The sequence below is a fragment of the Centruroides sculpturatus genome, unplaced genomic scaffold (assembly GCF_000671375.1).
Source record: "Centruroides sculpturatus isolate CEXI.00-Female unplaced genomic scaffold, Cexi_2.0 scaffold139, whole genome shotgun sequence".
In the NCBI taxonomy this organism is placed as follows: Eukaryota; Metazoa; Arthropoda; class Arachnida; order Scorpiones; family Buthidae; genus Centruroides; species Centruroides sculpturatus.
In genome coordinates, this window is record NW_019384370.1 from 304,374 (window position 1) to 321,917 (window position 17,544).

Genomic DNA, 17,544 nt, shown 5'->3' on the forward strand with positions numbered 1-17,544 from the left:
AAATATTGAAAAATATTTTATAATTACAGAGAAATATTGAACACTTAATCAAATTAAATATCACATATACAGCCATATTAAATGACTAATTATGACCTTATTAAATTTTATGACAACAAATAGTTCATATAAAGTTTCATACTGAGTAAAAAACAAAATATAATTATTATATAATTTTTATTACTTGTTCATTTGTTAAATGATGATCTTTCTCTATAACTATCAGATTAATCACTAAAAAATAAAAAATAATCAAAAAATAGTATTTATTGCAAAACTTATTTAACACCACTGTAAAATTTATATAAAAATTAAGTAGACAAGACAATAGATTAGTATTTATTAACGTGGAAGCATTTCTTGAATATCAGCTAAAACATAAGCAGATGCTGTCCACAGAGCTGTACACAAATCCAGATTTTCTGGATCTTCTACTGTCATGGTATCACCATTTGAATGATGGAAATAAAAGTATTTCTCATTAGCATTTACTAAACTGATACCAGGTACTCCAGCATTCATAAACACAGTTGTGTCTGATCCTTCTTCCATTAAATTCAATTGTGTTGCATTAATGGGAGACATTAATTTTAGAATTTCTTGCATTATACACTGAGCAATAGTATTATTTCCTGAATAAGTAAGTCCTAATGGCTTAAATGTTCCAATATCCGATTCCATTACAACACTAAAATTTTTTAAATTCTTTTTATTGTTATTAAGATGAGTTATAGCTCCAAATAATCCTTCTTCTTCACCTGTCCAAAGAACAGCTCGAAGCGTACGTTTTGGTTTTAGTTTAAGTCGTGTCAAGATATCAAGAACACGCCAGGAAATGAAAGCACCAGCACCATCATCCATTGCTCCCTCTCCAACATCCCAGCTATCCAAGTGTCCACTCACCAGAACTATCTATTTAAATTTAGATATGCATTTAATATTTTTTAAAAACAAATATTTTAAATAGTTTTTACATATACCTGTTGTGGAAATGTTTGTCCTTTCATTTCAACGATGGTATTTCGTGACTTCACAGGTGGTAGATTCTTAGCACTCATTTTCAAATGGATAACAACTTTTGTTCCTAAAAAGTATCCACGTATATACAATTTGAAAACAACAAAAAATTAACACCATATTTCTGAAATGAGTATATATAATACCAATTTTATATTGTAGTACTAAATTTGGGAATGAAGACTGAACATTTAACCAAAAACAATATACAGTATAAACATATATACAGTAGACCCCCCTATAACACGGGTTCATATATATACTCGGATGTCTCCAAAATTCAATGAATTTTGGAGACATATAATGATGTCTCCAAAGTTCAATGAATTTTTCGCAGAAAAATAACTTATCAGAAAATGCGCCCACCGTTTAGTGCACTGCTCCATGACGGATTCATATATTGCAGTGAAAAAATTGCAACCATATTTGTATAAAGACACTAAAAGAGACTCGTAAAATGCGGTAAAACGTCATTGCTGACTCGTGTCGTGACAGGATTGGTCAAATCTGGACCAATAGTGGACGAGCAGCCGAACTACTTACACGCTACGGAGAGTTTAGGCAGGTAAGTTGAGTTTACTATCATCTGTACAGTATATAGGCCTAAATTAGGTACTGTAAGTCTAATACAGTACTGTAATTTTATACATTTCTTGTGGAAAAAAACATGTCTTATTCAACGGTCATAAAAATTATTTCTATTAATGATGTCTCCAAAGTTCAATGAATTTTTCGCAGAAAAATAACTTATCAGAAAATGCGCCCACCGTTTAGTGCACTGCTCCATGACGAAAACAAGCTTAAGCAATGGCGTCATCGAATGGTGCACACTCGGTAAGTAATCCTACAATTTTTTGTTTATAGCATAGTTTATAGATTATTCCCAAAAAATTATACGTGTTTTGGAAATGTTGAGTCAAATTAGTCTAGAATCGATTAATTTTATGGAAGAAAACCTTTCAAACAGCTGTAGTCCGTAAACTGCACACGTGCCGGGCTGTGATTGGCTCATGTATTTAAGGATTCCTACAATGCGAAATTCTTAAGCGGAACGTATCTACCACGACTGTACTGTATATTGTTTTCAGTTTAATTTTGGTATGTTCTACATTTATAGTGTATATGAATACACATAAAAGCATACACATCTTTCATCTGGATTTATTTTTTATATTTATAAAGTTTAAAAAATTTATTTACTTTACATTTTATTAATATTTTCTTAATAATTTTTCTTTTTTCACTAATAATAATTTAATGTATGCCATAACATTTTCATAATAATTATTGCTATTATCTTTTTATGTACAAAATTATTTTCTTTTCAGTAACACTATTTTCTTTTATTTAATGCTTGTTGCATAATCTATAAATGTTTGCAATAAAATGTTTAAAATAAATTTTAATTTGCTACTTTATAAAAACTATGTATGAGCAGATTTTTGGTAATGTTGGAATTTAGTGTTTTCCAGTGTATCTGGCTTAAATTTGTCACAAAAATCTGCTGAAAACTAATTATGACATCAAATATTGTTAACAATTTTTATGTTCAGTAACTTATTGGCATATTACATCATTATTATTACTATGATTTTATTCAAGTATTCAATATTTTTTATTATATTGAAATGTCCTTACCACCATGCATATACATGTAGGGGCTTAATCTTTCTTGAAATAGTTGTGTAATTTCCACCAACCAGACATTTGTTATATTATACAAATGTTTAAAATGTGCTTTAATAAAATACTTATCCATAATAAAATCTTATATCCACATGAAAATAAAATATTTTCACGTGGATATAAGATTCTCTCATATTTGTCTTTACTTAATTTTTTTTTAATGTATTAAAAATTAATTGTATTTGTTTCTGTATTTACTAAAACTTTTCAATAGACACAAACAGTTTATTGATTTTTCTGACAAACAAGTCCTTTGTTATCACACAAAAATTCCAGAAATGGAGAAGTTCCTTTCATTTAGTGTTGATGTTGGTTATGCAAAATGGAACGTTTTTGAGCAATTTTATCCGAGGATTCATAAATATTTATTTCTTGAGCTAATGAAGTGAAACCATTCTCAGTCATTTTGATTAGTACAGTACCAAGCTTTGTCAAATCAATTCTTCCAGTTCCTTATCATTGTGTGTTGAAGTGGGCAGAATGATATTACAGTAAAACCTCAATTTAATGAACTTTTGATTTAACAGAAAAAATTCCCAGTACTTATGTCATATATGAAAATTAACACCCTGTTAATTTTAAAATGCTTTTTATATGTAATTAAACTAATAGGTTTTTTTCAAATCCAAGAGTCATCAATCTTAAGAACATTAATCATATTTAAATAAACAAATAAAGTATATTTTCCAAAAAATGTTGGTTTATTGATATTGCTTTAGATCATATACTTGTTTATTAGTCTCAGAACTACAATGAGTACATAAGCAATAGTACATATAGGAAACTTTTCTGTGAAATTTTAACTTTTAATATAGGTAACCCCGTATAACACAGTAGTTACGTTCCAAAAAATTGCCGTGTTATGCGAATCCGTGTTATATGAAACAAAGAATTAGTACGAAAAGGAGGGTTAGGTTCCAAAAATTAAAAAACATGCTATTATATTTTCATAATTAAGATAAATATCTTTATTAAAATTTTCTTAAGTGATACATATTAATATAAATTAAACAATATTTTCTTCGTCATCACTAAAAGCACTATTAACGGAAAGCGTTTTCTTTTTGGCAAGTTATCCTTATCCTCTGAGCATTTTTCTGCATTATCTTCAGATCCATGCTTTACCTTTTGCAAAATGTATGTAATTTTAGATTGCTTGCTTCTAGTTAAAAGGTCTTTATAAATTTCCTTATATGGTGCTAAGCACTTATGGAATAAGGGAAAAACATCTGAAAACATCAGAAGCAGAAGCGTTGAGATCTGGCAAAATTGAAACAAGTTTCGAGAAGGACCAAATTTTCTTTTCTCCCCTTTTGTCCTGTATGGACAAAAGGGGAGAAAAGAAAATTTACATACTGAAGTACTAACAGTTTACGAAAATTATTATTTTTGTGAACTATTAGTACTTAAGTATGTAAAAATTTATTACATTTTATGTTGTATGAAGGTTTTACCCATTTCTCAAACCGTGTCAGAGTGAATCCGTGCTATAGAAGTGCCGTGTTATACAGGGTTACCTGTACATACATAATTTTAATTATACAAGCATATCTACATAAGTACTAGATCAGCAGTTCCCAAAGTGTGTCAAAACTTCCTCACAGACATGCTGCAAAATATAAAATTTTCATAATTTTACTTTCACTTTCAATTCAATGTGATAAGATGCCACATTTAGCAGACCTGATGCAAATCATTAACTCAGTAATAAAGGTGGCACAAAGAATCACAAAATGTAAAAAGCCTCATACCATCACAGAAAAACTCATTCTACCAGCTGCTGTAGATATGGTGAACATTATGATCAGTGGGTCTTCTGGGTAACAGCTTTCAAAATGCCTTTGTCCAATAAAACCATCAGTCAAAGAATACATCACATAGCAAAGGACCTCCAATGTTCAGTTGTTGAAAAAATAGAAGGGGAAGAATTTGGTTTGCAGCTGGATGAGGAAATAGATAATAATACTGATGCTCATTTGATTTATAAATACTATGTACAGTTTACAGATAGTAATAACATTGTAGAAGATTTTCTCTTATGTATAAGTATCAATGCTGGTGCTAAGGCTCAAGACTTGTTCGAGATCCTTGATATTTTTATTTCCAAAAATAATTTGGAGTGGACTAAATGCATTGGTATCTTTACTGATGGTGCTCATTCTATGTCCGGATGTTATGGAGGATTGCAAGCACTTTTTTGAAGCAAAGACCCTGATGCACTGACAGTGACGTAGTATAGTAGGGGCTGCACTTTTTAGGGGGCAAAAAATTTCACAATAAATAATAATAATATCTTGTAAAAATTTGAACCATTTCATTTCATTTCATATTTTCGTCGCACCTACGATACGACCAATTGAAATGAGCATGGATAGTGTTACCATCTGGACAGTCCCAGTCCGGGAATCAACTCATCGTCCAGGTGGACTATTAATTTTACCAACCTTTTTTTTTTCTTTTGCTTGTATGATTCATTTGTATTCATATACACCGCCAAAATCCATCTAAGTCATCTAGGTTACTTATGTTACTCCTGACCAAATCTCCCTAGTCGCTAGCTGTAACTGATTTAGAACCGGCATGCATTGCACATTATTCTTCGCATTGCAAAATGACATATGCATGCGTCAGGAACTTCTGTTCGAACAAACCTCACCTGCCGTCTGGGTCAGCAATTTTAAAAAGGTGGCAACACTAGCACGGAATTTTTCATTATTTATTCTGTGACAAAACTGAATTTTAGTCTTTTAAACAGATACCTAAATAAGCGGACAGCGAAATTTTCCTTTGCTCTGGGCAGCTGACACCCACGCTACGCCACTATGTACTGAGGTCCCATTGCATTATTCACAGGGAAGCATTCACATCAAAATACCTGAGTCCTACATTAAACCAGGCCTTAGAATATGTAGTAAATATAGTAAACTTTATAAAAACTCAGCCATTGAAGGCAAGATTTTTCAAAAAACTATATGGGATCCGAGCACACATCTTTGTTATACTACAGCACTTCACTCGTGGTAATGCTTTTTCTCGTATGTTTGAACTGCAACAGGAAATTTATATTTTTCTTAACAAGGAAGACCACAAGTATGCTGAAAATTTGTGATTGAAGATTTCTTGGTAAAAATAGCATACTTATGTGATATTTTTGAAAAGCTGAATGCTCTGAATCTCTTTCTGCAGGGAAGCAACATGCACCTTTTAAAGTCGATTGAGAAAATTTCAGCTTTTATAAAAAAAATTTAAACTATAGAAAAGAAAAATAAATGAAGATGGAGGAAAGGATGTTTCCTCTTGTTGCAACAGTGTTTGACTTCCAATGGAGTTGATTTCTATTGAAGTATGAAATCTATTTTTGAAGAGCATTTATCACAGCTTATCACCTGATTTGAGAAATATTTTCAAAATGATAATATCGAAAAATTTGCATGGATTCAAGATCCATTTAATGCCAGTGCTCCATCTGAATTTACTGCTGCAGAAGAAGAGAATCTTATTGAGTTGTCTTGCAACAATACATTGAAAACAAAATTTAGCAACATGGAATTAACTGAACTTTTGATATAAGTAAAAGATGAATATCTCTTCTGAGTGGTACCACTCAGAAGGGATATTCGTCTTTCACTTATCCAAAGTTCATCCAGCTCAAAGAATCTTAATTTCATTTGCAACTTCTTATTTGTGCAAAGCTGAGTTTATTGCTGTGATAAAAACTAAGCATTGCACGAAAATCAATGTGGAGAAGGAAATGAAGGTTGCTGTGTCCAGTTTGATTCCAAGGTTTGAGAAAATGTGTGGTAATCAACAGTCTCATCCATCTCACTAATTCTAATTAAGTGAATTTGTTCAATTACATTTTTTTGTTACCTTAAATATGTGTTTTATTTACTTTTTACTTAATGTCCTAACTCTTTAATTAAAAAGATATTGGCTATTTCCCTATTTTGCAAATTGTACTTGTTAGAATTTGACATAGAGCACCTTAGGAAAATCTGAATTTAGCAAGGGCACCAAGAATCAAAAAGTTTGGGAACCACTGTACTAGATATTTCCTAGAAAAACGAAACTGAGCTCTGCAACATGTGTTTTTGTGTGAAGCCAAAACAGAAAAACTTAAATATGATGACATGTTTAAAGCAGTTTAAAACATGCATGTTCTGGGAGGATGTACATATCCAATGCCATAACCAACAAAAATGTCAAGAAACATTTAAAACACATGCAGTGAACAGCCTACCTACTCCTGCAAATGGTTAAAACATGTTCATGAATGGCCTCAAGCCGTTCATATTAAATGCCATTGTAAAAATCAAAATAAATTGACAGCAATTGGAAACTCAACTGACCTGTAGCACGTAACTAGCTTGCAATCAGCCCATAAACTTTACATGGCAAACTTTGACCTTGAATATCTCTGCCCATAGATTGAATTTCAAAATTCTGGCCTTGCCATGTTTTACATATTTGCAAAAAATCTTATTTAGTCGTTGTGCAGTTGCTTTAAACTTCAATCATGGACAAAACAGTTTCTGACTTTTTGCAGAGCCCTGCTCAAAAAACAGATAAACAAACTAATTTGTCAAATTTTTAACACACATTCAGAAAACCTACTTTATTATATAATGGATTTTCAGCTTTAATGGACATTCCCTTCACCCAAATCAGTCCATTAAATTGAGATTTTACTGTAATTAAATTCTTGTTATTATATAATCTATTCATTATGCTTCCTGTTATATTTGTTATATCCATTTTCATTTTCATCATGACAATTATAAAACCAATATATTGATTAACTCTGAAAAATGTTAAAGATGCCCTGCATCCCACAGTGTCAAATATTCAACCAAGATTAGATTTAACATTTTATGCAGAAATAAACATGCACATCCATCACATCAGCATGCAAATTTGCTTTTGTCCTAATAAATGGTAATGGTAAAATTATAAATATAAGGAAATGTTTAAGTTTTTTGATTTATTATCAGTTAATGTTTTATTTATATATTTATTTTATGTACAGTACATTATATATACGTGAGTCACACAAAATGTTCTTGGGCAAAAAGAGATCATGAATGGAAAAATTTAAAAAGCCTTGCAAACATCAATTCCTCTCTACCTGGCAAGTGAAAATGTGCCATACTATATCATCCAAGTATCACAATAAATATGTCAATAGTAAGATAAAATAACCAAACTCTTAATATGGTTTTCATTTTAATGTTTGTTGTTCCTACTTTTTGCCCAGGCAGCACCAGGAATATCTGCTAATATGGTAATAAAATTCTAATTATTTAATTAATTGAAAAATACAATACTAAATAAATTCTTGATGCATCCTAAGTTTTAATATATTTACTATAGATATGTAGGATGAATTTTTTGTTGATGAACAGAAATAGTTTGGTTTCTACATTTTATAAAAAATGTTTAATGAAACAAGAGAATTCATGGTAATAAACTCATTTCTAATGTAAAAAAAAATTAAAACTGATATGATGTATTATTGTGATTAGTGAAATTTTAAAATATTTTTTTGAAATCAATTTATATTTAATCTTTATATCACTTGATTTTATGATCATGTCATATTAAATTACTTTACCTCGTTTGGCCATTCTATAGATCATTTCTGCATCTTCAATAGTTATGCAGGCTGTAGGAATCTTAGTAACATTATTACTGTAATCTTGCCATCCAGTATGGGGTGAATAAATAGAAAAAGGTGCTATAGAACGAATGAGTGATGCCACACCACCAAATTTAGCTGCCCATTCAGCACCATAATCTCTATATTGTACTGATTTACTGTAGCTCACAAAATCTTGATTATATACAACAATTTTTCCTTTGACCTATAAAATATAAATATAATACTTTTAGAGATTATTATTTATAAAATATTTTCTTTTTTTAATTCAAAATAAAACTTTGAAATTTCAAAGTCCTATCACCATGTTTGTTTATCCATCTGATGTTTATTTTAGATTACTTTGTTTTTTTTTGTTGTTTAAATAACCAAAATTATTAATTCTACAATAAAATTTTTAGTTGGATTTACAATAACATTTATTTGTGTAATAGGATAAGTTTAAATCCAAAATATTTTTAAAAATTATTAAATAAATTGTTGATTCAAAGAAATTTCATCAATAATAACTTACAATGAATGAATTTAATGGCTTACTATTTATTTTAATTATGTATAAACCAAGACTGACATTAATATAACAAAAAATGATACAGTCAGAATTTAATTGGGCTGTAAAATAAATGTTAATTACAAAGATATTATATAATTTCGAGTAAAGGTATATGACTAAGTTGCCATCTTGTATTAAATTTAATAATTAAAATAAATAAAATTCATTTACAATATTCTGGAAAAAAATATCAATCCTGAGCAGGACTTCTGCTTACTGTAAAGATATATATGTTGCCAATTTCATTATCTGGACTCTGTGCAATCTTTGCTTACATAGACCAATTAATTTAGAAGATATGATCACATAGATCACTTGCTGGGCTGAATAGAGACAATTATATGCTTGCAACCCTTCACAGCATTCAGTTAACTTAAGTTTTTACCCTGGCATGGTTTGTATATAATTACATAGCGGGTAATCATAATTAAAGTACCCCTATCCAATGCTGTCTAGAGAGATATTTGACAGTCAAAATTCAACCAAATTTAGTATCTTGGCATTTCAGGACACGAAGACATTTCTGTAAATGTCTCAATAAATCAAATTATAATATTAAAGAAACGAGGTAATTCCATAGATACAAAATAAAATGAAAACTGATTTGGAGTTTATACAATAAAAAAAATACAAGTTATTTTCAGGCAAGCATCCATCTTCAGGATACGATAAAAAAGATAAAATTCAAAAACTAAATGTTAACCATGTTCAATTTAAAAATAATAATAAAGCCAATCATTAATGTATATAAAATATTCTAAAGAAATTTTCTAGATGTAAACTATTGTCAAGCCTCAGGTAGAAAAATGTCTCTCTTGGTTCACATTATAAATTCTATTAAAAATCCAGATAATCTCTACTGTCCTGGAAATTTTAATTATATCTAAATATTAAAGAGAATAGTTTAGTATATTTTCATAAATATTATCGTAAAAAAAAAATTCTAAATTACATCTAACCTGAGCAGCTTTGGATTTGAGTTCATCGAAACTTTTTACAGCTATAACTTCCGCAGTTATGCCATTTTCTCCCGTACCAATACTTCCACCTAAACCAAGTATTGCCATGTTTTTCCTCCTAGGTTGAAGAAGTTGAGCAGATTCTTCACCCCTGACCCAATGTGGAACTTGAACATTTTCGGTGCGAACATTTAAATTTAGTCCTCTTAAAGTTTTGATCATGTAATCAATTGCATTTTCCAAATTTTCAGAACCTGCAATCCTGTTGCCAAATTTATCTATAAATTTTGCTAAATGATCGTAAGTTTGCCCTTTAGCCGGTCCTGAAATTACATAATTAATTATTTTATCAACTATATTTTTATAATTGTCTATTTCTTTCTCGAGATTTGGAGATAATGTACACTTCAATGCAGAACAATCAATAAATACGACCAAAATAATGACAAAAAGACCAAAACTATACTTTCCCTTCATCTCGACAGTATCAAAACAAAATCACATGTTCAATCTTGTGATTGATAACATCGTCGCCACCTAATGGAATAAATTCTTGATGCATCCTAAGTTTTAATATATTTACTATAGATATGTAGGATGAATTTTTTGTTGATGAACAGAAATAGTTTGGTTTCTACATTTTATANAGGTGAAAATACTGTATATATTAGCAAATTGCTTTATTGGATTGTTATATCTAATTGTAGACCATTTAATTTTACCGTTTTTCAGCTCATGCATTAGTACAAATAATTTTAATGGAAACCCAACAAAATAATATTTTATACATTACTAGTATTCTTTGTAATATGGCCATTGTTGTTTAACTGCTTCAATACACCTGGTAACAGATTTCATAACATTTTTCATGAATATAATTTACATATACAGTAAAAAAGTTTACTGCACAAAGTATTATTCTTTGTAGGCCCCCAGTTTTCATATCTCACAGCAGCTATCCATTTTATAAGAACTTCCTTTTTACTTCTACTGTACTAGATAGGAATGTTCACTTATGTTCTATTTATAAGAACATAAGTGAGAACACGGGCTGGTACAAATTTTTTCATTAAAATTTTCCCAATTTAAAATTTATGCGTTTCATTTCGCTAAACTACAACGGCAAAGATGTCATGGATATCGTTCAGGAACTAATTGATCTTTGTCCCACGGACTGTACTTTCTTTATTAGTGACACAGCCTCCTAATGACTATTCATCGAAGGAAAATAGAGACAAAAATCATGGATTGGAGCAACCGACAACTTCACCAAAAATTGGCATTGAAATGCCAAGAAGACCCCCAAATAAAAGGGTAAAAGACAGATAACGACAAGCAGAGTTCGCCGATCAACTTCCTTTCGTGCAAGCGTGTTCTAGCCGTACTCCATTGCTGATCCCTTCGACCGCCCGCCGTTTACCGGACCTCGGACGCCTGTAACAATGAACATTCGATAACGAACCGTATTAGCAAGGAGTCCAACCGTAACCAATCCAGCGGAAATCTTTTTACTCTTTATCAAGACTTCAATCAAGCCGATTCGACCGACCCAAGTATTTATCCACACGCATTCGAATTTTGTAAACTCTTTCATAAATAATAGGCCATATGAAATACATCACATGTGCTACTGTATAAATAAGTAACAACTGGAGAACAGTCAGAACCGCGAATTGTAGAAAATGACTTACGTTAACCACTTATCACCATGAACGCATTAGACTTTTACCCTGCCAATTTCGGAACTTGGTTTCTTCCGAGTTAGAAACAGTAAATTTAATGGGCAGTCGATCCCACATATCTGGCTCCACCACCCTTATCACCTAGCTGTTCCCATTATGGATCTAGCTAAACCTGAGATGGAAAGATATAAAATGACCTTCTTAGTGCCGACAAAGCAGAAAGAGGTGAAAATAAAAAGGCTACATCAGGGGTGTCCAACATTTTTGTTTCTCTGGGCCGCATTGAAAGAAGTCAAGGAGTTTTGGGCCACAAGTATATATAATAGGCCTATATACTTGTGGTCCAATATACAAGTGTATTTAAAAACTAACATGTCTAGATTATAATAATAAGTATTAAAAGTTTATCAAGAAAAAAGGATATTTTAAAAAATTACTTCTACAGACACTTTCAATTTTTACTTAGAAATACATAAATTCATTTATTATAAAAGAGACAAACAAAAATTTATTTGAANGAAATCTTTTTACTCTTTATCAAGACTTCAATCAAGCCGATTCGACCGAACCAAGTATTTATCCACACGCATTCGAATTTTGTAAACTCTTTCTCTCCTACACGATTATAAACTAGACACTTTCATTTATGTTTCGCTCTTGTAAAGTCGCTACATTAAATAAATTGTTGTTAATTTTTGTTAAATGCGTAGTGGAGTGCTTATTTCCTAATCGCCCTTCTCTCTAACTTTCCCTCCTCCATCCTCTCACGTTCATCCCCATACGTAGCCGTTCGCGCGCGTTCCACAAACACACGGAAATTTAAAATCAAGGTTTCTGTGTTCGCCAGAAAACACAGTGGTGTCAGAAGCATAATAAGAAACGCTTCACGAATTTCACACATGCATACTGTGTATATATTTCTTAAAGAACAGTTTTCATTTATAACGTATAACATCATATATAGTTAAACCTGTCTTCCTCAAATCTCACGAGAACGAGAAAAAATTCGAAAGAGAAAGGTTTCGAAATGTAGAGTTTCCTACACAGTAAACAGTAACTGGTTCGGTTGGAGGTAAGGTATTGGTATTGTAGTAATACAATAGCAAGTACAGTACTGTACAGTACATATCTGTATTGGGTATAAATAAAATAATTTTGACATACCTTAACAGAAATAGTTTGTCAATAGTTTTTGATGCCTGACTTTCTTCGACCAATAACACTCAAGCCAAACTCGTATCAAGAGAAAAGCAACGTTAATTGCAAATAACATTTTTATTATTTATAATGTAGATTTCCCAAGTACAGTAGTCTATATGACATGTAAATTATTAAATATTTCAAATTTATGGAACGAATTTCTAAGCGATTTTTCTTCCATCTGTTGTACAATTAACTGATGTGCAAAACATAACTATCTTTTTATTGCGTTTTTGCTAATTAACCTGTTGTACAACTTTTATAGACTAAACATTAATCTTGCCGTGAACACCAAGTGAAACTAATTGCCTCACTGCTTAACGTCTTTTCTGTAAGCCTAACCGGCCTATAAAACCAGTTAGCAGTGATGCCAGTATACGAGGGCGGTTTCCTTTTAACTTCCGATGGTCCATAAAACAAAGACAAGTGTAAATAACAAAATAAATTTATTACCAAAAGTTAGGTGCAAACATGGTTACTTTTCGACATAATCACCGTGAAGATTGAGGCATTTGTCATATCTGTGGATGAGCTTTGCAATCCACTTTCATAGAATGTTTCCGCTAGAGACTTGAGATGGCCTTAACGTTGTTTTGAAGATCGTCATTAGTCTCGAATCTTTGCCCTCCTAGCCACGTTTTTAGGAAAGAGGTGAAAGTCGCTAGGCGCTAAATCGGGGCTATATGCCGGGTGTTTAAAAAGTTCCAAGCTGGGTGAAAGTCTGAATGGTGGAAGTTTTCACGCCTTTAATATGTGAAGACTTCCACCTCTTTCCTGAACTAAAAACGTGGCTAGGAGGGCAGAGATTCGAGACTAATGACGATCTTCAAAACAACGTTAAGGCNTATCTAAACCTAATAAATTTTTTCTCCCCTTTCTGTAGATGACATGATGGCACAGCTATTACATAGCTTTTATTCTCCTTTTAAATCATTGCTGTGATTTCTTTAGGCATACTTAATGACCACTATGAAAAATTAAGCCCTCCAATACCTGTTTACTGCTTTCCTTAAAAAAATTAATAAATGGATCTTTGGGTGTTTAAAAAGTTCCAAGCTGGGTGAAAGTCTGAATGGTGGAAGTTTTCACGCCTTTAATATGTGAAGACTTCCACCTCTTTCCTGAACTAAGAACGTGGCTAGGAGGGCAGAGATTCGAGATTAATGACGATCTTCAAAACAACGTTAAGGCCACCTCAAGTCACTGGTGGAAACATTCTACGAAGAGGGGGTTGCAAAGCTCGTCCACAGATATGACAAATGCCTCAATCTTCGCGGTGATTATGCCGAAAAGTAATCATGTTTGCACCTAACTTTTGGTAATAAATTCATTTTGTTATTTACACTTGTCTTTGTTTATGGACCATCGGAAATTGAAAAAAAAAAAAAAAAGCCTACGTAGATTTCGATGAAAATAATGCTCTAAAAAATATGGCTGCTTAATATAGAGCATTTCGTTAATTGTAACACTGTATAGTTCTTACTTGTTAATACATTACAGAATATTTTGTTTCGTTTACTATTTATATGCAGGATGAAAATCCAGATAGATAAAAAATAAAATTTAGGATAAAAATAATTTACTATTTTAAAAACATTCATTTATATTTATTATTTTATTTTATTCATTTATTTACTATTAAGATATTTATAATAAAGCTATAATAATTGTGAAGACAAGTCATTTTCTTTAAGTCATGGATATGATTTAAATCATTCATTCGAATTTGAATTTGATTCATTTTAGAGAAGCATCAACTGAAGATGCTTAAGTTGTATACGAGCAAAAATTTTAATTATTAAACATTAATTAATCATATTACATTTTAATTAAAATCAGGCATAAACGTTTCTTTAGTACGTTCTAAAATAAAATAAACAATTTAATATAAAAAAAATAAATAAAAGTTCATTAGATTATAATAAATTAAATTATACGATCTTTACGAATCGATTTTCCTCAATTTAAAATCTAATCAAATTTTGTATTTTACATCTTTACAATTTCTAATTTAAAATATTTAATGATAAAACTAAAATTTATTGCAATTTTCGTAAAGTTTAAAATTAATTTAATTTTAATGAAAGTAATTGAAGATTATACATTTTATTTTTAATTCGTTCTCTCCAATTCAAGATTCAAATCTCGATAAATCTTTATAAAATGAAATGAAAATAAATCATCATTAATGTAATTAGAATATAATACAAAAGAATTGATAAATAATGTTGCTTTCTTTATAATACAATAATTATATTTAAGATTTTATCAAGTACTTAGAGAAATAAATTTTATTAATTGAGTTTCTGATATCTGATTTAGAATCAATTCCATTTAAAGATAACTTTTAAATACTTCAGGTATTTGTAATAATTAGGTAATGTTTGATAGTTCTATTTCACAAAAGTTTGAATTATCTGATTAGATTTCAATTCATGAAGAAATTTAAATTAAAAGTATAATTGTCAAAAGTTGTGAAAATTTTCTTAAAAGATTTATATGAATAAAAATACAGTAATAAGGCAATGTAAAATTTTTTAATTGTAATATTTTAACAAAAATTAAAAATGTTATTAATAAAAACTAATTTTTAAAAAATTGCTATATTACTGAAATATCGGGTATTTTTATGATGGTTTAATTTTCTATTATTTTATGGTAATTTAATTTTAATTCAATGACTTACGGTAAGTGAATTATCAGAAATCAAAGAATAGAGAATAGGAAATGCTTTCATTAAATGTAACTTATGAATTTTTTTCTTTTAGAAATGTAGTAATTCAAATTTGATTTAAATTTGTGGTATAATCATTTTAATTTTTTTATTTTTGTAGCTAAATTTATTATATTTAAACCCTTTTTAAAAATTCGATAACATTGTATTTAATGTAATTATAATAGTTATATACTGTATTTTTTAGAATATTTCAGTGATTTTGATATCTGTCAAATTAACATCTTATATTTTATATAATAATGATTCTTCACTTACAAGTTAGATCGATAATCTTATAGAAAAGAAAGTACTCAATTTATTCAAATCATTGCTAACATTTTCAACTCGTGCAGGTAAAAAATATATACATATTTATATATACAGCACAGTGGTGTAACCAGGGAAGGGGCAGGAAGGCAAGTGCTCCCTAAAGAAAATTTCAAGACAAAAAAATCCAAAAAATTGTCAACCTTCAAAAAAATGAAAAAAAACGACATAGTGATCAACATAATGGCCAAGAATGGGAAATAGCATTATAAAAAAGTAATCGATTTATACATTTTATAATAAAAAACCGGTAAAAATTTCCCGGTTTATAGTTTCTGGTCGCGCCACTGATACAGCAATTCCTCACTTAACGTCGTTTCATTATAACGTCACTGAGAAAAAATACAAGTACAGTACATATGTAATCATTTACAATTAACTTTGTTGAATTTTCTTTATGATCAGTAAAATTGCTTGAAGTGGGAAATAATTGCAGACAGCAACCTCGTGTCTGCAACCTGTAGCAAGTTGCAGACACGATCCAATTAGAATTATATTAAGCCAATTATATTTTGTTTGCCTATGGAAAATTGCTTTCGTTATACGTCGTTATGCTTAACTTCGCAGTTTCCATGAACGACGTTAAGTAAGTACTTGCTGTATTTCTCGTTATCTGATTGAAATACGGTCCCATACAGTAAATCTATTTTGCATTTTGTATTTTATTTCATTTTATTTCATAAATGCAGATTATCACATTCAGTTAGCATTTTATAATGGGAAAAATTATATTGAAAACTTTTCCTATGTTATAAATTTAATTATTTATGAATAGTGAATGTTGTAATTTTCATTTAAAGTAAGGTGATAATGAGAAAAAATTAATTAATTCTTCTTAATTTTTATTCATAATATTAAGTTACGTAATGTAAAAGTCTATACCAAACAATGAAACTTGCGTAATAACAGGATTCTTATCTGTTTATAATGTTAATTAAATTTTTAAACGCCCAATACTTTGAAGCACATAATTTATTGCATTTATATTAATAATTTTTACTCTTTTATTTTATATAATATTTATATTTTACATTCGTATTTCAGAATAACAATTTATTAATTTTTACATTTTTTTGTGCTTATATTTATATATAAAAAACCAAAAACAATGTAATTATTCTGTAAGCTTTTATCTATAACGTCTTAATTAATTAATAAAGAAATTCAGTCAAATATAAAAATAAATTTAAAATATTAATTTTAATTATAACTTTATTATTATTATTTAAATAATATTTTATTAACTTTCCTTGATTTAAAACAATTTATAAGGGGTCAAAGTCGAAAGCCATCTGGTGGCTAATGTAGAAATCAAAAAGGATGGAAGTCTTCCGATCAATGATGCTTAGTCGATATCCCAAGACCTTTAGAAATTCGATTTGGCAACTCAATAGCCTTTCAGAATAACCAATTAAGTATGAAATATTGCGAAATATTTAAATATAAATTAATTATTTTTTTGTATCTGTCGAATGTATAGGTTAATATATATTTAAGGTAAGTTAATGTAAATTTAAATATATAGTTGATAATTGATGCATGGTGGGATTTCAAAGACCTTGACGATGTCCGTCACGCTCTATCAGTTAGAAACTTGATTTCAAATACAATAATTTAGTTAGAATTTTGAATATTGATGCTTAAATAAAATATATTTTCTTACTTTTAAATTAGATAGATTAATTACACAATATAGTATTGTAATTATAAATTTTTATAATTTTATTTAAATTAATTTTATATACATA

General features: G+C 29.6%; 1 protein-coding gene across 1 annotated transcript; it reads right to left on the reverse strand.

Moving 5' to 3' along the window:
- Positions 1-10,397, reverse strand: LOC111614383 (carboxypeptidase Q-like). The gene is made up of 4 exons (XM_023355757.1): positions 9,872-10,397; positions 8,315-8,564; positions 981-1,084; positions 1-912 (listed from the first exon to the last, which is right to left on the reverse strand). The coding sequence occupies exons 1-4, from the start codon at positions 10,346-10,348 to the stop codon at positions 343-345; spliced, it is 1,401 nt and encodes a 466-aa protein (XP_023211525.1). The 5' UTR covers positions 10,349-10,397; the 3' UTR covers positions 1-342.
- Positions 10,398-17,544: the final 7,147 nt, after the last annotated feature.